Source organism: Cuculus canorus, chromosome 22 (assembly GCF_017976375.1).
Source record: "Cuculus canorus isolate bCucCan1 chromosome 22, bCucCan1.pri, whole genome shotgun sequence".
Lineage (NCBI taxonomy): Eukaryota > Metazoa > Chordata > Aves > Cuculiformes > Cuculidae > Cuculus > Cuculus canorus.
In genome coordinates, this window is record NC_071422.1 from 310,302 (window position 1) to 333,817 (window position 23,516).

At 44.0% G+C, this 23,516-nt stretch overlaps 1 protein-coding gene and 1 long non-coding RNA gene across 5 annotated transcripts in view; both read right to left on the minus strand.

Moving 5' to 3' along the window:
• Positions 1-6,999, minus strand: part of LOC104059525 (lethal(3)malignant brain tumor-like protein 3) — a 40,073-nt gene extending 33,074 nt beyond the window's left edge. For 2 of the 3 annotated variants that reach the window (XM_054086395.1, XM_054086397.1), the window contains exons 1-5: positions 6,866-6,999; positions 3,676-3,784; positions 2,941-3,112; positions 1,609-1,666; positions 415-503 (exon numbers count right to left, since the gene is read on the minus strand). In XM_054086395.1, coding sequence (XP_053942370.1) covers positions 415-503; positions 1,609-1,666; positions 2,941-3,112; positions 3,676-3,737 — 381 coding nt within the window. In that variant the 5' untranslated portion in view covers positions 3,738-3,784; positions 6,866-6,999. Of the gene's footprint in view, positions 1-414; positions 504-1,608; positions 1,667-2,940; positions 3,113-3,675; positions 3,785-6,865 lie in introns of those variants that run through there. The other variant, XM_054086396.1, reaches the window with a different exon arrangement.
• A 6-nt stretch (positions 7,000-7,005) lies between these two features.
• On the minus strand, positions 7,006-21,957 carry LOC128854288 (uncharacterized). 2 transcript variants are annotated; one of them, XR_008453307.1, is made up of 3 exons: positions 15,341-21,957; positions 15,101-15,234; positions 7,006-7,019 (listed from the first exon to the last, which is right to left on the minus strand). It is a non-coding gene; the product is annotated as an uncharacterized LOC128854288 (long non-coding RNA). The 2 variants fall into 2 exon arrangements; XR_008453306.1 differs by lacking the exon at positions 7,006-7,019 and adding an exon at positions 12,811-13,352.
• Between the last annotated feature and the right edge of the window lie 1,559 nt (positions 21,958-23,516).

Genomic DNA, 23,516 nt, shown 5'->3' on the forward strand with positions numbered 1-23,516 from the left:
TCCCTCCTAATGGTCGCTGCTCACTGAGACAATCGACAACACTCCCAGAGCAGACTGACCTGCAGTTGTCCACAGTGGAAGAATGGAAGTGGTGTTGTACAACCACAGATGAAGACATTAACCTGTCCCTCTCCAGCGCTACTCAGAGATTGCCTCACAGCCCACTTATCCAGAGCTACCCAAAGCAGATTGAAATAGTCATTGTTTATTTGTGAGTGGAATACAACCCACACTTTCTGCACCCTGGTTTGGGATGGGACACAGGGCAGAGGGTTCTACTGCCTGCTTGCACCAAAACAACTCAGAAACATAACTGCTGGCTGAGGGCAGTCTCCAATCCTACCTCCTCCGAGCTAGCAATTTCATGATATTGCCTGAGAAAAACAAAGCAAGAGAGCTGAAAAAGCTGCCAACCTCTCTGAATAGTTTTGGGGGAGCAGCTGGCATCCGTTCATCTTCTAAGTAGGAAACCCAGTTCCATACCTTCTTGTTTGCAGGCACAACTAAGCAATCAAAAACAAAGAGAAAAATTAGTTTCCCTTTGATGCCTCCCACTCTGCCCTCTCTTTTTCTCCTCCCACTACACACCAACGCTGTTTTGCTGCTGCACCCTCAAAGGAGGCAGTGTTACCCAACTTTTGAGGAAAGGCATGAATTCCGGCAGTAGGAAACCCGTGCTCATTTCTCATTAAAAGTATTTATTATAGCACAGGTCAAATGAACTGTGCCGCCCAGACTGCTGGCAAGCTGCCCGTGGAAAGCTGCCACCGTGAAGTCTGGAGAGGATATAATAACTTCAAATTGTTATATATTTGTTATATATTTATAACAAATATATAACAGTTATATATTTGAATTATTTAAAAAACATAATTGAAAAAATAATTCTTTCTCCTGATATCTCACAGAGGAATAAAGGGTTAGATAGAAACTAAAAGACAGCATAAAGAGGCACACAAATGCAGTGGAAACAAAGCTAAACCAAAACAAATTAAAAACCAAATGGATTCTTCTTCAGTTCACAAGATTTTAGATATATACATCCACACGCATGTATTTATAGCTTGCTAATAGCACAATGCATCTACTAGAGAGGAAGCTACCAGTGCACGGATGATGAAACAACAGCTTGGGCAGATGCTTGGGTTCATTCAAGTAGGACCATGGTCATACACACAGAAAATTATCTTTTCAATGTATATTATAACAGTTTACCTACGCTAACTCCTTTAAAGTATATAATAAATTTAACTCAAAATCTATAACCGACCACCTGTTATTTAAAACTTATTTTCTATTTAGAATTTGTCGTCTGTGGCTATGAAGCTCTCCAAAGTCAATGGAAAAAGGATTCTAATTGGCTTCAGTGAGCTTCGAAGCAGGCTGTCTCCTCTACCCTGTGCCCACTTTGCAGGCAAATGCAGTAGAGCCTTGCTGATCCATTGCAGAGGACTGGCTGTAGTAGGAGGGTTATGCACCTAAAAAGCTATTCTGAATGTGAAATAAGTTCTACTGTCCTTTGCTCTTCTGTTTACTATTATTCACTTTATAATAGCTACTCAAAAAATCTATACACATTAAAGAAAAGAGACTATGAGCTTAGCTCACCTTGTTTTATTGGTTTAGTGTTTCTGCGGCTTTTCATATTATTTGATTTATTCTTCTCCTAGACACAGATATGTTAAAAAGAAGTTTAGCAATATTGTTTTTTCCTCTCTCTTTGATCATCTCACAATGCAGGCACAATAAAGATGTAACATGTAACTAACAGGAGTATTTGCTAACATAATTGTCTTTTGAATAACCCTGCAAGAACATTATTAGGGTAGTTACGTATAGAACTGTGATCCTGCAGTATCCAAGAAGTGCTTTGCAAATTACTTAATAGACACTCCTGAGGTTCATTTAAATATGGCAACGGTGAGCAGCACAGGCCCCAAATCTCCATCACAATACACAGGATTTCCTTTCTGCAATGTAGGATTTACTGCTCACATGAACACCCTCACTGTAATGTTCCATCTTCCTTTTCCTTTCAGAGGTTCTTACGTCCATCTACACAGAAAAAAAGTCATTTATGAAGCCCTGAAGGAAGCAGAAGCTTCACATAAACCACTCCCAGAGAGGAACCCCCCACAAAATGTGCTCTCCCTGTGTCACAACCGAAGTCAGTTGCCATCTCTTCTATGCGTCTTTCAAACTCGTGTTTAACTCACCCAGAGCTGTCATTTCTCAAAGCAAATGAAAAATGGCAAAATCTGACATCATAGCTGCCTGACAAACAGGCCCCAGAGTTCAAACAAGAAGGTGGAGAAGGGGCAACAGACAGAACGCACAATCTTCTGACATCATACATACTTTTAACAAGTCTTATACACCTCACAGAGAAAAGCTGAGCAACAACATGAGTTAAACCCTTCGTGACGTCAGAAACTGCAGCTCATATTCCTAGTAAACACCCACCCCAACCTCTCTACATTACAAAAGTGTTGCAACACAGGAATTTAAATGAAATGGTTGAGGCCTGAGATGCAGAGGCACACGTGTGCGAGTGGAGCGTATGGAAGTACAAAATAAAAGAGCAATCAAGGTTTGACACCAATCTCACATAACAGTACTTGACTGTAGTCAGAAAAAGTATTTTTGGAGGCATGTCTTTTTATTACTGTGAAATACACCTGGTGCACAAGGCCACACCTATGAAGTTACAGTCTGAAATCCTGACTTTGACTTCACACATGCTCTTCACTCATATTACTCCTCAAACTTCAGAACAGATAATCTCCTTATGAATGCAAATCAGCATCAGCCTAGACCATTCTCATGGGTATGGAACAACCTCCCTCAGCTCAGTTTGCATTGCACAGTGAAAGCTGAGACACAGAACTGTCCCTGCTCTTCACAGTTCTCTTTAAAGGAAATACATGCAGTCTCATTTACCTCATCTTCATCTGCATTTTCATCCTCGTAGTCAGATTCCAGAAGCAGTTTTCTCTTCCTTCGGACACGTTTGGCACATCTGCCAGCCTCATTCACCTGAGAGCCACTGCTGGTATTTAGATTTCTACTATTTCCCCTGTTTCTGCAATCATCTGGAATGGCTTTGGTATCGCTAAACATCCAAAATTGAAAACAAAACCATATTAAAAGTGCAACAATATGCCTGCAGTATTCCCAGTGCCTCTGTACCTCTTTGGAACAATGAGAAAGCCTGGACTGAGAACCTAAAGACATGAATATTGTTTGCAGGATGTGTTAGATATAGATCTTACAGGAGCATTCCAAAGTACCAAAGTACCAGCACAGCTGTCATCACCAGAGCAGCTCAAAAGGGTTTTTAATTTCAACTTTTTACTACTCCACAGGAAGTTAAGACATCATCCTTATCTGCAGGATGGGGAACTGAGGCCTCAAGCACACAACCAGCATTTCCACAGGCTGGGAAGAGAAATGAGGACGGAGCCCTAGAGAGGAGCTTCCCTCTGCTGGGTATGGGAGCCTTCCGGGTAACAGGAAGACGATTGGCAGAGCTGTGCCAGTGGCTCTGCTGCAGCCCTGCCACGGTAACACTGGCTCTCAGGATCCCACTCGACACACAGAAATGTTTTTCTCTAACACAATATTCTCTCTGAACATTTTTAAACACAAAACAGGACCAATGTGGAGATTCTTTACCTGCTGTTGTGCTGCTGGGAGCCCGGTTGAGTACAAGGCTTTCCATTCTCAGAGCAATCCATCTGCTCACAGGTTTGGGAACTGGAGCAGGGCACGCCTTCTCTGGCCACTGCAGCAGCAAAGGAAAAGACAACTATTAAATTAACATGTTAAAACACCTTTCATGCAATTAGTTCTGCCAAAGTCCTACACAAACTTTCATTAAGTGAACTTTGGTCTCCCATTGCGAGGGAAGTAATTATATCTGCAGTGGCACACAGAGAGGGTGCATCACCTCATTAAAGGAAAAGCCTTTTATCTATCATAGTTTCATTTGGAAAGCCCTGCCTCCTGTAAAAGTGACAAACGAGGATATAACCTCACCGCTATAACCAGGACAGTTACAAACCTTCTTATATTTCTTTATTCCTAGTAACCCTCTGCCTTGAAAGACAAATGTCAAACAAGTCCACTTTGTTTAGGTAGTTTTAATACAGCTGGTTAAGTTTAAAAACTTCAGTCTTTCTATATACTTTGAGCGTATGAAAATCCTTCACAGGCAGCCTCTAAAAATAGCACAATACTGATGGGAGAATAGAAGCAATGATTTCTACATAAAGCAGGAGATATGTATCAATCTCTCATCTGAATGAAAGCATGAAAATGTAAGAAATAACTCCTATATATCACTTACTTTCTCCTGCAATTTGAGTTCTCCCTAGTGCAATTTAATTTATGTTTAATATTTTAACAGAACACAATTGCAGCGGCATCGCTTAGCCATCGGCACTATCCTGATGTATATTTTGCTCTAGTAACCTGATGTGCAAATGGTGCATGGGGGCTCCTAAGTATCCACCGTTCCTATTTGGCATTAGCGGCACCACTTGTGTGCCCTGGTTTAATCGATGCGTTTTGAATGCACCATTAAACACTTTAAGAGAAAAAAACACAGCCCATCACACAATGCAGAACATTAAGCTGTGAGTCACTTTGCTTTTCATTCAAAGCCATTTTCATGGTGTCCCAACCAGTCCTTGTGCCCATTCTCCTAACACGACGGGCATTTTTCATTTATATTCAATTACTTTCTGTAGCCCAATACGGATTTCAGATAGACCTGGCCGGAATCGGGCAGACAGACGGCCTATGTGCACAGTCCACGCATGCCTGTTTGTACCACAGAGTAAAGCCTCTCCCAGTGTCCTTGGGATCTATGATTCCAGGTAGAGAAAACAGAAACCGGGGAAAACTTGCAAGACCTCAGAGCACTTGAAGAGCTCTGCTTGATTAGAAGTCACAGGGATCTATGGAATACACTGGGACTAAAAGGATGTGGAAAATTCCTAGTGCTGAGGTGTCCAGGGAGAGGCCAGTTCTCTGCCTGATGGATCAACCTCTGCAGATTCGCAGACAAGAATGACCCACAACCAACAGGAGCATAAGCGAACGCCTGCAAGTATAAAAGAATCTGCAGCGCTTACAGTGAAACTGGAGCCAAGAAAGGCCGCAAGGAAGACAAGCACAGAGCCTTCTATCCAAACCCAGAAATAGCTCCATCAAAATCTGAGGAAAGCCAACTGGCAGACACTTGTCCAGGCTGCCAACATGAAGAGAGATCTCTCCTTAAAGAAGAAATCCCCTGCACAAGGATGTACAGCTTCAGCGATGGAGTCTGCCCTCAACCAGCATCACTAACAGAGACCTTCAATGAAGAGTTATTGTCTTTTCAATTACTGCACCAGGATGCACTGGTGATGCCAAGGACAACAGGACACGGAACAGGCTCCAGCTGCTGTTCAGTGGTGCCTGAGGGTCCTAAGTTGATTCTCAAGTCTCCTACCACCACCTTAAAGGAAGATTCATTTCAGTATGAGGCGTCATGCAGACCCATCAGGGCTCTCTTATGCCACCACCATGTGCAGTCACATTTAACCACGAGCATCTTTAAAATACGACCTTATGCTGGATGGCTCATGGGATGAGCTTTTAACTGTCACTCCCTCCCTAGCACTGGTCTCCATCAGTACTCTCTGGAAGACACTTGGGCACATCTGCGAGGGAGCTCCACTGAAACTGAGTAATTTAATCTAAGGAAACTTGTGATTTACCAAAGTAAGCGAGGCTGGCCAGCTTAACCAACCAAGCCATCTGGAATGAAAGAGCTCAGAGATTACATACAAATACTCTGTTTTGAGCTACTGGTTTCTAGATAAGCAGAGTAAGAAAAGGTCTACAAAGAAAGGAGCTATTTCTTGTCTATTACATTGATGTGTGTGTCCAGTACCATAATTGTATTATTCTGTTAAAAAACATTTTTTGCCTAATTTCAATTACAGTAGCCTTGAAAATCCCAGACTGTTATGGCTTATAGTGTACGAGACTCTCAAGGTTGTTCTTGTAAAGATAACTAACACCACTGGGGGTTCATCTTGAGCCAGGAATGCCTGGTTAGCATCCATTCATGCTCCACACTGTGTAACCACACCACCAGAGAAAGGAATCTTGCTGGAAGCTCCCTTTGACCCTGAGAGCTGTCAGCTAAGGCACCGCTACACTAAACAGAACAGGTCCCACAACTCAGCCACACAAATCATTACTGCAGCCCTCAGCACTTCTGGCCCAGGGCACCTAGCACCACCCCAGGCAACTCCCAAGCATGTTTCAGGAGTTTGCATGGAGCCAAGACACTGCCCAGTGGGTGCAACCACTCCATTTTGGAGTGTTTAATAAGGTATAAATGACCAGAACATCCTATCCTTAAAGCTCCAAACCAGGCAGTTTAGTTTAACACCAATGCAGACTTCACTGTGCACCACCCACGTAAAGGGGAGACACTGATGTTCTTACTGACCCACTACCCTGGAAAGAAGGGCCTCCAGCCTCCCAGAATCACCAGTTAAAGAGATCCTAGGATGTAAGTTAAAACTCAGCATAGGAGGGACATTTGATCACATCAACAAATCTAGCCCAGAATCGTGTCTATAACCACACCTCACACAAAGGCGAGCACAAAGCGTGTACCTTCTACTGTTATGACTACGCAGTAATTACTTTCACTCTAAATCTCCTAAAATATTCATGATCAGACAGTGACTCACTCCATGCGCTGCGCCAGGGATCACCACATTACCAACATGCATTTCAGTTGGACCCATTCCTAGAAGCCTTCTCAAAAACTGTGTATTCTTGTCCTCAGCAAAAAGCTCACCTTCCAAAGGAGTCTGAGAGGCAGCGGGAGTGCTGGCAGCAGCCGAAGCAGAGCTGGTTGGGCTGGCATTTACTGCTGAGACTGAAGGAGTTCGTATGGCATTCACTTCTTCTTCAGTAAGGATTTCTATCAGTCCAAACTCATTTAAACGGAACTGCAGGTAACAGAAGAAAGCGAGTGAATAAGCAGAAGTATAAGGGCTAGGAAGGGGGACAGGAGGGAATATAGGATTCCCTGAGGAGCAACTAGGTATGGGATAAAAAGCAATGTCTGTACGTGCATTAAAAAGCATTAAAAATAAGTAACGGTAAAAGAGGGAGATACCCAACACAACTCTTCTCAAAATGCACCAACAGCAACCCCCAAACCCTAATGATGCGTTTTATTGTCAATGAAGGAAAGCAATGTTAATTCTATGTGCTTTGGATGCACTTCCCTGATAAAACCAAGCCTTTAACAAGCAAATCAGAATAAATACTCCCCCAAAAAAGCATTTTAACCCAAAACTCTGCTCCGACAGTGCTAATTTATCCAACAAAGCACAACTGCATTTACTGCAGTAATGACATACAGCAACTTCCCTAAAATGTCAGCAACACAGGAATCATCCATCTACTGACAGAAAGGTCACATTCCAGTGGACAACCTGTCCGATACGCCCTCCAGATGTGCGCACAACAACTGACAGGACTGCATGGACACGGCAAGCATCTGCAGGTGCAAGAGGCCAAGTGGTTCTCAATACTTCTTCAATGACACTTGACAGTCTAGTGGGAAATAACTTCCCAGAGAAGCAGAGGAATGCAGGGACAGGGAGAGGCAATGCTGTTGAACGATTGCAGCCACTGAGATATAACAGGTCTTTCTTCAATTGATAAGATTGGCCTTGCACAGCACGAGTCTTAGTGAAAGCCACCGCAGGGTTCTAACCCAAAGAGAGAGGAGAGTCGCGGCTCACAGAATCATACAGGTTGGAAAAAAACCCTAAGCTCATCCAATCCAACCATCAGTCCAACACCCTCAGCCTACTAAACCATGTCCCAAAGTGCCACTGTCTACACATTTTTTCAGCCCCTCCAGGAATAGAGAATCCACCCCTAGGTGACATGCCAGGATGTTCAGGAGCCCCAGTGTCCAACCTCCCAGTCCCACCTCTCCAGGTTTTGACCCTCCTTGGGGTGTTGTGTGAGCACAGCCACCCTTTGCTCCAGCACAGCGCTGCCCACCAGCCCTTCACATTGTCTCCCCTGCTACAAGCCAACAGCACATTCAGATGCTGAGCAAGGAAACCCCTCTAGACATACAGCGAAGTGCATACCATGGGGTGGCTATGCAGAAGGAGAGCTATGAGGCAGACATTAGAGACTCTCATCCTTTGAGCTTAAAAAAATTTCTTAGGCTATGAAGGAATACTCCACTGGTCCAGGTGAAATTATTAAAGCATGCCATATAGCGTCAATGTGCGTCTTTGACAAATCTTGATCTGCAAAGGCAACTGAGCCCCAAAAGAATAAAAAAAAGTAAAAAAAATTGCCTTTCTGATGAGCAAACAGCTCTAAAGTTTCTTCACTCCTTGATCTTTACTGTCTGCAAGATGGAGCCACTGAACCACAGAATGAGACACAAGTCAAAGGTGGGTTGCGTTTGCAAGCTCTGTTCCAAAGCTTTTACTCAGAGCACTTATTAGTCTAAGATCATTTCTTAGCATCCGCTCTTCACTCAAATCTGCTAAACCTGGATTAAAAGCATTTCCTTTACCTCTGAAGCAGAACTCAGGTGCATTGAGAAGCACCGTTCTTCCTCTACACCTTCCTGGGTTCAGGATCCTGCCTCCAGCACCCTATCAAAGCTTTATCCCAAATGTTCTTCCTCCTCTTCCCTCTTTTTTTCTCTGAAGCCTGTATTTCTTAAAGCTTCAAAGACATTGGACTTCCTTCGAAAAAGCTCACTTCCTTCTCCGTGGCCCTGAAGAGACAGAGCATACTTTTTACTTCAGCACAAAGAGAAACAATCCATTTCAAAAAAAATGGTAATTCTAAATGCACCGAGTTTCCTGCAGAAGAGAAGAAACCAATGCTTTTCCCCAAATGGCCAAGAAGCAGATCCCAGGGGTTTTGTGCCATGGCTGGTAAGGACGGCTCAGCATCACAAGCAGGGGGTCATGGAAGGAGTAGCCCCAGAGCTCACATGCCGTTACGCAGGAGAGTGAGCAGGATGCAGAGCTCGTGGCTGGAGCCAGGGGAGGGTGTTGGTGTGATATTGTGTTAGCAGACCAGTCTCTAGGACAGGGACACTCACACACACGAACTAAAAGCTCTGATTTGGCTCAAACTGGTGACGGCAGCAGGCTGTTATTTCCTCCTGTAATAATGTGATAACGTGCTTGTAGCCACTGGAGCTGGGGAAGCCCAGCCCCAGCCCCAGAAAACCTAAGGTTGTGTTAGAAAAATCAGCACCTTTGATGCAGAGGAGTGGCTGATCCATGGAAGTAGTCTCCAGCTCCATCCCAAGACTGTTTAAGGCAATGTCCGTCATTCCTAAGTTGTTGAAATGCCCAACTGTGTTACTATCAGGACTGCATCTTTCTTTACACAAAGGAATTCAATAGAGTGTGCTTGCTGATATGAATCCACATAAACCCTCCAGAAACAATCTATCCTTCCAGAGAAATTTTAGGAAGGGAATTAAGGAAATATTTATTTCATTGTGCATGCAAGAATTGTAATACAGCATGAAAGGGGCCGTGATGGGGGGAGGATTAAACACCAAAAGTGAAAAAAGTAAGTGTTTGGCATTTCTGCAGGGTAAAAAAACGGGTTTGTTCTCTTAAGAACAAAGAGTCCTGTGCAGGCAGCTCCCATGTTCCACTACACATTAATACCAGACTCACTGACCATGGTACCCAGTGCTCTTACACTTGATCATCCAACACAAACCAATGTTATTTGGTGTCTTTCAGTCTAATATTTAACACAGTTCTTGGGTAATTCTCTCCTATTACAAGGAATCAACAAAAGTGAAGCTGTTTTTGCAAGGGGATGTTACTGCTGCTCACAAGGAAACCTGTGTCAACGCACTGCTAAGCTCTTTCAAGAAGCAGAAGTAAAATGACTCTGATTAAATAGAAGGGGAAAAGTCAGGTCACTGCAACACAATCAACCAAAGGATCTCCTAGAAAGTGAGTGGACCCAATTCCAGGTCAGTTTTACGGCAATGCAAATCTCTGATCTCCAAGTACTCCAAGCACACAAGTTCATCCACCTTCTCTCGATATCTGCTGCCAGGCATGCTTTCCCCATAGCCAATGCAAGGTCTCACAGTTTGCTTGGAGGACTGCTGTGCACACAGGGAGGGAGAGGAGGAAGGGGAAGGCTGCCAACACCTACGCAAGATGGGGGTCCTGACTCTCAATGCCTGATGTGATAACAACAATCTGATTTTTCAGAACTCTCAAATCCCTTCAGCTCAAATGTATTGCACTTGATCTTTCTCCGCTGCTCCCCGAGATTCAGAACTTGCAGCCTGAAGTGCAATTTGATGTATTCATTTTCAGTCATCAGAAGTGCAATTGAACCAAAATAACAGTTGAAGTTAATGTGGGAAACAGTCAACAGACACTCAGCCTCCTCTAACACAGAACACCACGTCTACGACCATCAGACCTCGGCTCTGATTTACACGAGAGCTGCATTTGTCACTACCATGAATGCGTGAGATACAGACAGCTGTCAAAAGTTGCAGAAAACAACCACTGATAGGAAAACCTAGAGACTCAAACTAGGAAAACCTGAAGACCCCACAAACTCAGAAAATTTGTCTTTCAGAGAAAATGTCTGTCTTTCTCATGCTGGGCTGAAATCAACAGGATTTCTTGCCCAAGTATGTGGCATGGACACGACTGAGAATCAGGATAAGGCCCATAACTTCCATCAACAGAAAACAATTACTTAAAATACTTCCAGCCTTTAGAAATCAACTGAGCAAGAAATTAGAAGTGGAGAGGGAGTATTAACAGGCTTTCAGGAACATTACTAAAGTGCTACCACTTCCCTGGTAACGCCAACTAGTTGTTTAAAACAAAGTGTTTCCTCTGCTTTTACTTGCAGACTACAGAATATATTGCAAATATTCTGTGTCGACAAATGCGTGGTGGCCACCCACGTGCTGTTTCTTGGTTTCTTACTTGTAAGTTGGTACCAGGTAAAGTACCAATGCCGTCTTTCTTGTCTAAGACATTCAGTGTTTCGCGGTCTGGTGTCAGGATACTGATGACTCTGTCCCAGATACTCTGTTCCATCTCTCTGCTTAGTCTTTAGGCTCTTTAATTAGTTTTAAGAAAGAAAATTAGGGTGTGAAAACAAAACAAAAAAAACCAAGAGGCACAGAATAAACAGGCCTGTTGCTTACATTTCACAAAGGGTTTTCAGGGCAATCCTAGTTCCAAATGATGGGAAAAAAAGTCAAACTTGCATCTTGCCCATGATGATTAAGTGAATATGAATAGAGAATTTAGAGCGTTAATCATATCTGCAGTTTGAATGCAAAAAGTTAAACCGCTAAGTTTGAGCAACTGATGGGCTCCATTAGCAGACTTGACTAAAAGTCATATGGATACATGGGCTCCCCATGTCCAATTACTTGACTAGTTTTGCAGTAGACGCTAAAACCAAACACTGACCATAAATTAACTGCAAGTTCCTGCCCTTTAAACAGAACCTGAAGATTTTCAATCTACGGACGTAATGACTTTTAAAAAAACAAACAAGATTCATAACCCTCAGGTCTACTCATTCTTCCAGGGTGAGCAAAGCCACTGGTGTTCAGTTCCAAGGAGCAGAGCCCAGCTGACAGGCCTGACTGCACTCCTCTGGGGATAGAACTGCCCACGGCTGGGGTCTTTGTTCCGAGTTCAGCAAGGTCACTCCGAGATCTTAACTCAGAGTGCAAGCAGGCATCACCCAAGGACCACAAGCCTGATCTGCCTTTGGCAGATTGCTTCTCTTCTTGAGCACTGGAAAGTGCCTTAAGATAAATGGCCAGGGCAGGTTTTCAACTGCTGAGTGCTTAAATTAGGGCAGGCAAACCGCACTCCTGATATGAAGCCTTCCACATGCTGGACCTTCTGCCTACAGGCTGAGAGTGTCAGTTTAATTCAGCCAAAGGCACAACCACAGATCTGATGTAGAATAATTTATTACATTTGAGCATTCCTGCAACTCTAATTAAAGCATCATAGCTCTTTATGATTATTTTAATTGGGCCAAATTGGGTATCATAACCTAACATCTGTTGGAGGAACCCCCTCTACTCTTCCCTCCCCCAAATATAAAACTCCAGCTACTTACAATCCTGCATAACTGTGAAGAACAGAGGCACACAGGCCAGCGTGAACGAGTCAGCAAGGTAAAACGTGGAGCAAAGCACAGCAGCAGCCAAGCTGTAGCAACCAGCTCAGCTGCCACCAGTTTCAACTGAACTGCAGGTGTGGAACACCCGCACTGGCGCCCGTGGTTACGCACACAGAACAGACTCACATCAGTAGCGCATGCTGCTGCTGCACACAGACCTGTCCAACGGGATGAATAAGCCGTACGCACAGCGATACAGCACGGCTGTGGCCCATAGCTCGCCGTACAGCGATACCCGATGTAGCCTTGTAAACCTGTAAACACTTATTTGTAGCCAACATTTCAATACCAGTTTCAGCAAGGGCATGACTTTTCAGGTGCTATTCTTCCCATTGAGGCTTTAAACACAAATAAGCTTGAATACAAAGACGAATCACAGAGCTCCCTCTGGGATGAAAGGTTTGAAAAGTACTTGGACAGAAGTAATTAACGTGTAGAATTTATTTAAAACCAGGCCAGAACAACTGTCAAAAATCACAATGTAGAAAATAATCTTGTGCTAACCAGAGAAGAGCTGGTACAATAGCAGGCCTTTTTCATCTCTCTATTTTATAAATGCAGTAAATACCCTAGAAAAATACAATAAAGAAATTACTTTTCTTATAATGCTCCCTATCAGTAAAATCTACAATAAAATCAAGATAGCCCAATAAAAGGAAGCAAACTGTGCAATTAAAAACAGAGCAGAAACTAACTTGAAACATTCTGAAGAGGCGCAGCCAAGCATAAATATTCCTCATTTGTCCCTATTTGTGATTGCTTTTTATCTTTAACATCTTAAGACTCAGAAACATTAACACAAAAGAAGATACAGCAAAACTACGATGAGTAATTCAGCCCCAAGTCACAGACTCGGATTTATGCAATGATGAATAACTACCACGCTGGGAGAGATAATGGTTCGTAATTAAAATGCTGCCACCCAGACCTCTGTGCTTTATCCCTGCGCAGGGAATCCAGAGGAAGAGGTCAGGAATACTCGAGTTTTGATCTTGTTTCTGCCACTGAACCAGAGATCAGTCTTGGGAAACTGCTTCATTGTTACCGCAGAAAACCAGCTTTGGCTTTGAACATCCACCCTGTCTTGGTGAGGAGGTAAAAACAACAAAAGAGAAAAAAAAAGAAAGAAAGAAGGCACAAGTTTATACAAACAACCAGAAGTGTGAAGGCTCAATGGGTGGATGGGGTTTTGCTGTATTTCTCTGTACGCCATCGGACCTAATGGGAAGAGAAGCACTTCAACAGAAATCCCACCAGGTGCCACGGAGTGGATTGCGATTGACAGGAGGATTTTTGATGTCTTCATATGAGGGTAAATGTGAGAAAAACAATGGTGCAAAAACCCAAAGACTGTAAATCACGTAATAATCCTGAAGTTTACAGCCCTTTTGGCTAAGCTTCCAGGTACGGGGAGGCACAATTCCCTTCACGGAGCAGCTGGCATCAAGAGAACCATCTGATACTTTGCTGTTCTGGGAAAAAATGACCTACAGAACACCTCTTTGGAACAGAACAGGAAAAAAAGCAGTTTGTCACCTCATTTTGGGGAGTATATACACACTCAGAGTGAGCTGGTGTCCAGAGCCCTATGGACCCCCCATTTCTGCAAGTTAGCGGTGTCCTAACACCCAAGGCATTCAATCTGTCAGCTACTCTTACTATGCTACTGGGGAATCAAACTGCCAATTTAAACAGAAGCATCGTGACTTCTGGCATGGCCCAGCTAAGTTCCTGGCAGAAGTGCTCTGAATCAGTGTGGACACAAACCCCTGTGCCCACCTCTTGCTATCATGACAACTGATGAGACTTCACTCACCATCAAAACCTATCACTCACCTTGAGCAAGTAACATTTTGCAGGCTGAGCTAATACTATTATGAAAAACGCCAGCCTCACCTCCAGGAACCTCATCAGTCAGGGACCGAAATGAACTCCTAGAGCCTGCAATGGAACCGTACCAGCACTTCAAGATAAAGTGTTACTAGCCACCGGCAAGCATTTAACGGCGTGAAGACAACTTTAGTCTTTCACTACATATGTCACTGAAAGGTGAAAAAAAGAAAGAGAAAAATAAGAATTGAGAAATCCCAGTCTCCACCCAGAGCCTTTCCTACTAATTACTGAATTTCCAGAAAAGAAGAAAAGAGAGAAAAACTGCAACTCCAAACCAAGGAAAATACTGCTCTGAAAGATCAGAAGGGGAAATGGTCTGGGAAAGGAGAGGGATGCCTGGGGCTTGCAGCACGGGCTGGAACAGAGGAGAAGCAAACACTTCTTGTCTTAGGTCTGCCACAGGAGCGCTACGATAAATACTTTGATTTTCAGGAGCTGTCCATGTTCACGAGTACAACACAGCCCTTCCCAGGTTACCCTAGCACACACCGATGTACAAAGTGTGCTTGGGTGCTATTGTGCTGGGAGACAAATAAACAGGCACCAGTGCAATGCGACTTAAATCCATTTATTAGATCAGACAGCAATGGTGTGAGTTTGCTCCAAGCCCAGCAGTTGACCCTGACTGGAATTTGTACGCTGTCTCCTGGTTTCCTGGCACCGTTGGGTCAAAAATGCACATATTTATTTCACCTGTGAAAGAAAAGCACCTGCACAGGCTGTGGCTGCTGGCTATCTGAACACGCTCCCTGCAAACTGTGTGTTTTGTACACAAGCCCATGCCCCGCTCCGCTGACACACTGGTCAACTTTTGCCACAGAGCATGCTGGAAAGCAAGAGCATGGCAAGGCAGCAGCAGCAGCGTGCCTGACTGTGAAGGATGAGAGCAGCGCAGCTTCCCTTCCAGTCTAGCTATCCCCATCTGCGATCGTACCTGCTTTGCTGCCTTTCTCCTCAGATTAATGTGGCGTAGCAGAGCCAGCAAGGAAGCAGCCTTTCTTCTGTCCTTCCTGCTGCAGGAGCTGGACAAGGCACTTGGTGCTGTGCTGGAAAGCACTTCGACCTATCCTAAACAAAACCGGACACAACAGAAGGCACAAAACTTACTTCTGTGTCCATAGAGTTCACAGTTTCTGTTTGTTTACTGAAAGTAAGGAACAGAATCACATCTCACCTTCATTTTTACAGCTTTCATTAAAAGTGTTTGGTTCTGAGCAACTTCTCATCAGCTCTTCATCTCCTCCTGCTCGCAAAGAACGGTGGCTTTGGGGATGGCACCTTGCTGCTGACACAGCCCATGCCAACCTCACACACAGGGGGCTCAGCCAGCAGACCCAGGAATGTCTCCTGGGGCCAGAGGCTGTGACACCGCTGGGAACGCCCCCGTAACAACTGAAACATCTGCACACACTAAGGAACATCACCCGGTGCCACACAGCAACCACACACCACCAAAACCATCTCCTCCAGAATCACAGAATCATAGAATGGTTTGGGTTGGAAGGGCCCTTGAACATCATCCAGTTCCAACCTGGACCTTCTGCCATTTCTAAATCTAATCCCATTTCTACACCAACAGATGCAAGATGTAAATACTTTCCATCGCTTGTAATCAGAACTATTTTCACTCAAAACTTAATGACCTGAAAGGAAGCTGTAAGATTTGTGATTCAAGATAAATGCAATTTTGTGACAACAGAAAAACTGCAGTGCTAGGGGGAAAAAAGTGATTCTTTGTAATGGAAAACAGAAATTTCAGTCACACCACTGACATGTTTAACTAGGACACAAAGAATTAGTTTTGCAATAAAACATGCTCTTAAAGTGGAAGCGGTTGTTGAAAACAATCAAGAGGAGCAGGCCATTACCTATAATGTTGTGTTGTCCTCCAACGCATTTTGCATCTATAACAGAATCATTTAGGTTGGCAAAGACCATTAAGACATCAAGTCCAACCATACACCTAACACTGCCAAGCCCACCACTAAACCATGTCCCTAACACCATGTCTGGTGCTGCACATCAGGTATAGGCTTCCAGACAGACATTTTAAAGGGCTGCCAAAGCTCTGCACCAGTTATTTTATTATCTTTTGTTCTGAAGCCACTTCATTACATTGTACCTTTCTGAATATACTCAAGCTTTCTAGGGAATAATTAAGGTTTGTTATATAAACTCCAAATGACTGGTGTGAAGCACACTAGCCCTTAACTCCAGAACTACTGGGACCTACTCCACAAGATTTTCATGTGCCATACTTACACCACTAGCCACTGTTCCACGCTTAATAATGCATGTTAAGTACTTCAAAAGAAAAACGCAAACATAATCTATGAAGCTTAAAATACAAATAAGTGTAGGTTGGTCCTTCAGCTCCATCTGATGCTTAAGTCAAGAGGCAAAACCAGCCAGAGGGCCCATATTCTTTGTACATAATCGTGCAACAAAAATTGCAGAACAGACTTTTCTTCTGGTGTTTGTTTTCTAAATAGCTTGGTAAAGTACACAGTCAAATTGTTATTTGCAGATTTAGCATTACTACAGAATGAAAGAATTAAAGTCAAATCTGGCACAGATGGCCATATAAAAACATCCAAACTTCTTCCAATTAAGTATCACATGGCTTCTTTGTGTTAAACACAATGAGAAATTGCAAAAATACTGCTGTCCCTGTCACAGAAAAGGTTAGGTCAGAAATGAATCTTTTTAGAAAACCATCTGAGTCTAAAAGTGAAGTATTTAGTCAGGAACTGATTACACAAAAACCCAAAGAGTACTTTTTCACATATTATGAGAAGAGCACAGCTTGCATGCATACATAAACTATTTCCATCCCTGCTTTCCCATCAGAAGTTTCAGCAAGTACAGATGGACAGATAGCACAGTCTTGAAAGGTGAGCAGGGGAAGAGAATGTGCAAATTCCATGAGCAATATTGCCATTATTGATCCAGCAACACACTTAATTATACGCCTAGTCCTATTGGATATCCTAAATGATTTTGTGCACGCTTTGGAGATTCACTGAGAGCACCAATGCAAGTGCCCAGAACTCCACCCTTTCTGTACTTGGACCATATCACCCAACTTTTCACCTTGAAAAGTTATAACACAAATTTCAAGCTAACTCTTTGGGAAAAAAAAAAAAAGAAGAAGAAGATAAAAAAACGCTCACTCACAACTCACACAGCTGCACCAATATTTTTCAAATATTATTTATAAACATCTTGTGATTTATAAGAGATGCATAAATAAATGACATGTTGAGCTCTAATATCCCTGCATCAGCTTCAGTACAGGAAGTCACAAACTGGAGTCGAGATGCCATTTGAGATGCTGTTTTTCTCCAAGAACCCATTACTGTCCACATCAGCCAAGGGAGCAAGGGGGCTGTAGAGCCCTTCCAGACATTCCAGAGACAATTCTCCTTCTGCAGCCAAGGGTGGAAGTACAAAAATCTGCACCTGGTTTCAATATAAGTGAACGATGACAGGGACTGCTGAGCAGGTAAGGGCCTTGTACTGTTTGAAAGAAATACATTTTAAAAATACATCTTTAAGGGATGGAGCACAGGCTCCCAGGTCCTGTGCCACGCTGCCATCCCTCTCTAGGCATAAAGACATCCTCCAAGCACTGCACAGGGAAGAACGCATCTCCAGGGAACCATGACAAGGGTGTGCGAGTCTAGCATTAAAAAGGGAAGTGAAGGCCGAAACTGCTGTAGCTCATCATTGAACTCCCTGCAGCTATTTTTTCCGTTCCAGCATTCCCACCATTCATGTTCCAGCCTCTGGGGACACCACAAAGTAGCATCGTGAAGATCGAGGGAGCAGTCAAAGAAACCTACAACAAGTCAACAAACTACGTACAAAGAGAAAAGAGTCGCACAAAGACACAAAACAGCAGGAATACAAGGAGAGCCACCATGCAATATTTGAAAAGCCACCCTGACGCAGGTTGGAAGACTTGGCACACCCCTGCAAGCCTTCCAGAACTCCTGTCTCCACCAGCTCCACCACAAAGACACAGCCAAGCTACACAACTTTTAACAGCAGTGCCTATTTCCATGCTTGGGATAATCCAATGGGACCTCAGCTCCACGCTGCCCTGCTGCCAGCCAAACAGCAAAACGGAAGGAAGCTTGGATCTGCCTCACACCAGTCAAGAACCAACTCTGCTGTCGCTTATGTTCAGGTTTCTTGCTTAAGTTAGGTATTTTGTTTAGTTTAAAGGCTACAACACAAATAAGGTTATCAAAACAAATCCTGTTTGGTGCAGGAACACAGCTTCTATCTCTGACTGCTCAGATCTACCATGCTTTTATCCCATCACTTAGCTGGGTCCAATCAGAATTAAAAAAAACACAACAGGAGATGAGATGCTAAACCCAGTAATAAAATATCCACTCCTTGGAGGTAAAGTATTTTGCCGATAACTCAAATCATCCTCTAGAAAATAATCTGCCAAACTTCGCAAAGCACATCTGCACGCCCACCTTGCCTGCAGAGCACAGTTGGCGCTGCTAATTAGAAAGGAAGGGGTTTGGTCAGATCTCTTGTTTGCTTTGACTGCTAATTGATTCCACGTGTCAGGGCTTTCACTGCCAGCCTTCATTAACAAATCGATGTTTGGCCATTTCCCCCACCAGTCTCTGATTTAACTTTTCAACCCACTGTGATATCGCCTTCCTTCTCCTCTGCCGCAAGGCAAGATGCCACTGAAGGGCTTGAGGGAAGGCTGAAATTGATTAAAAATCATAAACCCCAGGAGGGAGGGAACAGTGTTTGTCTGGGGAAGAAGAATGGACTTTGCAACTTGGGAAGCACTTGATTATTCCACAAAAAGACTATAAAGTCCCAGAGCAACTGCTGCTGGAGTTCAGTCTGGTTTTGACCCAGTTTAACTAAGTTTTCCTGATATCCAAATTGTGTAAATGTGATTTAGGCCCCCAAAACTCTTCCTGTGCACAGGGGTGAGGCATGGAGCGGCACAGGAAGGCTGAAGAGATGAGACTCTGCACCTTCATCCACATCTCCATCACCACCCTGGGAGAATCTGATCCCATTATCCAGCTCCCAGTGCCAGAGATCCCAGTGTCAGACCCATCTTCCAGCCTGCTGCACTTCTCACCTCTCGAAAAACACCAGCATTCATATTCATATGCTGCACTTCTCACCTCTCGAAAAACACCAGCCTCAGGGACACTGAGGCTTCACATTCAAATTCATATCCCCCCACCAATGGAGTATATTAGCATATCCGGAAGTGTTTAAAAGCTTTGCATGAAGACAGAAAAGAGATAATGGAGATCCAGATCTCCTCCTGCAAATCAAATAACAGAATTATAAAGAAGAACTGCAGGTACTGTTTTAAATAAATTCCAGGTGCTGCTTTTAATAATCAGCCTAAAGACTGATGCTCTTGCTATTGCTTTAAAATTCCAGTAAGGAAAGAACTGGTGGCAAAAAGTGGAGACAGATAGCATGGCTGAGGCAAAGAAAACAGACTCTTGGGCCATGCAAAGTCACTTGGCCAGGAATCATCCACAGAGCATGTCCATTTGTAACCATTCAACCTACTGCAACTTACTTATTATAGCCATAAAACCCATACAGGGAAGATAAATTAACTCTGGTTGAGAAAAATGGGGCTGGCCCTGCACAATCTGCCCAGCCGTTGTACCTGGCAGCTCGATTTCGGGCTCCATTTCTACCCCTCTACTCACGATAAATTACAATTTATTTCATGTGCATTCAGCCCTAATGGGATTATTTGCCATGTAAGAGGCAATCAATTTTAGGTCAAAACTAGAACACAGAGGCCAAAAATGTCCTCTATTTTAATTGCATCTGTAATTACTTTTTAAGACCACAATCCAGCAAGTTACTCTGGTGATTATTATTACTTCTACACCTCTGAGTAGCAATACTCACTGAAAACCCTGTTCCCACCCTCAAAATAGAAAACCTAAACAGATGGGACAGGGAAAAGCGTGGAAGCAAACTCCAAAGCTAACAAGCCCACATCGACTGTTGTTAATTGCTGTGCGGCAAGAAGATTTTGCAGCATCAAGGACCAGTTTTCACTCTTTTTACTTCTGTTTTGTAACAAAACACAAGCCAGAGAGGTCTTACACAACTCACCACAAAAGATCAGCACTCCTTATCCCTAAATCCCACTTACAGATCAATGCGTGTATGGTTTTGTATTTTTTAAACTGATCTGGGCAATACTTGAATAAATTAGGATAAATATTTCCACATTAAAAATCTAATCTGATTCCTTCTGGCACCAAAGAATAAAACTTGGTGGCAACAAAAAAAGCTGCCCTGATCCCTTTCTTCTGGACACCAAGCACCATTAAGGTCATCCCATACTTTTCTTCACCCAGAGCATTGAGCAATACATTTAAAAGTATGAAATTCACTCCTTTATTTGTCTAGCTCTGTTCACAGTGTAACAGTGAAAAACACTACTTGAAAAAAAAAGTTATAGAAACAACATACTATCAGAGGGACATTTAGTCTAACGTTCAAAAATACAGTTACTTGGATGAAAACTCTACTTTAGTTTAAATCAAAGTATTCCACTTTTTGTAATAGTAACTACTTTTTGTATCAGTAGGGAAAGACCATAGAGATGATCATACAGGGAAACACATCTGTTCAGCACAGATCACATCGAACACGAGATGTAAAAGTGCCTGGAAAGACACTATTTAAAAAAACCCGTGCTGTCAGTGGTACATTCTGTCTAACTTTTAAAAATACAGTTACTTGGGTGAACTTAGCTCTAGTTTAAATCATAACTACATTTTCCATCAATACGGAAAGACTGCAGAGGTGATTCTAGAGGAAAACACATCTGTTCAACACAGATCACACTCCACATGAGCTGTTATTGTCTCCAAAATAACAATCAGTGAAAAACACTACTTGAAAAAAACACGTTATAAAATAAGATGCTCTCGGAGGGACATTTGGTCTAACTTCCAAAAAATACAGCTACTTGGATGAAAACTTAACTCTCCTTTGTTTAAATTAAAAAAAAAGTCCACTTTTTGTAATAGTAACTACTTTTTGTACCAATAGGCAAAGGCTGCAAACTGGTGATTATAGAAGAAGACACCTCTTCATCACAGATCACACTGAACACAAGATGTAAAAGTGTCTCGAAAGACAGTATTTGAAAACCCATGCTGCCAGAGGTCATTCTGTCTAACTTTCAATAATACAGTTACTTGGATGAACTTAGCTCTAGTTTAAATAAAAATATTCCACTTTTTACAACAGTGACTACTTTTTGCATCAATAGGGAAGGACTGCAGAGGCGATTATAGAGGAAAACACATCTGTTCAACACAGATCACAGTTCACATGAGCTGTTATCATCTCCAAAGAATGAAGAGTGAAAAACACTACTTGAAAAAAAACCGTTATAAAACAACACGCTCTCAGAGGGACATATGATCCAACTTATGAAAAAATACAGCTACTTGGATGAAAACGTCACTCTCCTTTAGTAGAGTCCACTTTTTTAATAGTAACTACTTCTTAAATCAACAGGGAAAGGCTGCAAACAGATTACAGAGGAAGACACCTCTTCAGCACAGATCACACTGAACATTGAAATTTAAAAGTATCTGGAAAAAACACTATCTGATAAACCCATGCTGTCAGAGGGACATTCTGCCTAACTTCAACAATAAAGTTACTTGGATGAACTTTAGTTCAAATCAAAATATTCCGCTTTTTGTAACAGTGACCGCTTTTTGCATCAACAGGGAAGGACTGTAGAGGCGATTATAGAGAAGACGCGTCTTCAGCACAGCCCGCGCCTCGCAGCCGACGCCGCACCCCCAGGATGGAGCGCCCGGGCCGGCGCTGTCGGAGCTCCGCGATCCCCCCGACTACGCGCCGCTTCACCCCCACCCCGCTCCCAGCCGCCATTTCCCCGCGGACCCCCGTCCCACCGCCCCCGCACAAGATGGCGGCCGCGCCCCTCTTCCTCCGCCCCGCCCGCACTCACCCGGCCCGGCCGCGCCACCACCTCGCGACCACCGGGGGGGGGGGGGGGGGGGGAGGGGAGAGTGAGCGCCGCGACGGGCGATGGGCGAGTGAGACTGCGCATGCGCGGGGGCGGAGCGAAGGGGGAGGGGGAGGAGAGAAGGGGAGGGCGAGGGGAAGCGTTAGGGTAGGGTGAGGATGGGAGGGGAGGGGATGGGGATGGGCATGGGACGGCGACGGAGGCAGGGAGATACACGTGCATTGGGACGGGGCTGACACATGGACAGGGAGGCACTGGGATAGGGAGGCAATGGGATGGGGATGAACTGGGATAGGGCTGGCACTGTGAGGCGCTGGGATGGACACTGTACTGCACTGGGATAGATAGGCGCTGCGATAAAGATGAACTGAGAGGGGAGTGGACTAGGACAGGCAGTCACTGGGACAGGGAGGCACTGGGATGGGATGGGGGCACTTGGACAGAGAGGCACTGAGATGGGGATGAACTGGGACAGGAATGGGCACTGGAATGGGCACTGGAATGGGGCAGTCAGTGGGATGGGCAGGCACTAGGTTTGAACTAGGACAGGAATGGGCACTGGGATGGGGATGCACTGGCCTGAAGCCTGCACTGGGACATGCAGACACTGGGACGGCTGGCCCTGGGACAGGGAAGCACTAGGACGGGGCTGGCACTGGTGTGGAACCTGAACTGTGACATATAAGCATGGGGATAGGACAGGGAGGCACTGGGATGGGAATGAACTGGGACGGGCTGGCACTGGGATGAGGCTGGCACTGGGATGGACTGTCGGTGGCTCTGGGGCACAGCCCTGTGCATGGTGCTGCTCTCTGCGAGCCAGCCGGGGTACACTGAGGTACGTCCATGTCCAAAGGGGCGATGTAAACCACTGTCACACCAGCATACACTGGATGGTGACCAGGATGGACTGCTCCATCATGCTGCCTCCCTGACCAATGATAAACATGAAATATTTCCTCCTCTTTGCATTTGTTCAACTTGTTTTTCTTCTTAGCAGAGAATGTTATTTTCCTTTGCATTTGAATTTTACATCAATAAAAGAGCTGGTGGTAGGATTTTCAATGACGCTTTCGGGTATTTTTTGCCATGGTAAGTGAGGAAGTAGCACGAGCTGGCTCCAAGCTGTGCCAATGCAAATGGAATGGGATTTCAGGAAAATAATAGATGAGATTTGAAATGGCTCATTTGAAATACACAGCATAATATTCTTCATCCCTTGAGTGAATCACACACAGAATCACAGTATCACCAAGTTGGAAAAGACCTCCAGGATCATCGAGTCTAACCATTCCTACCAACCACT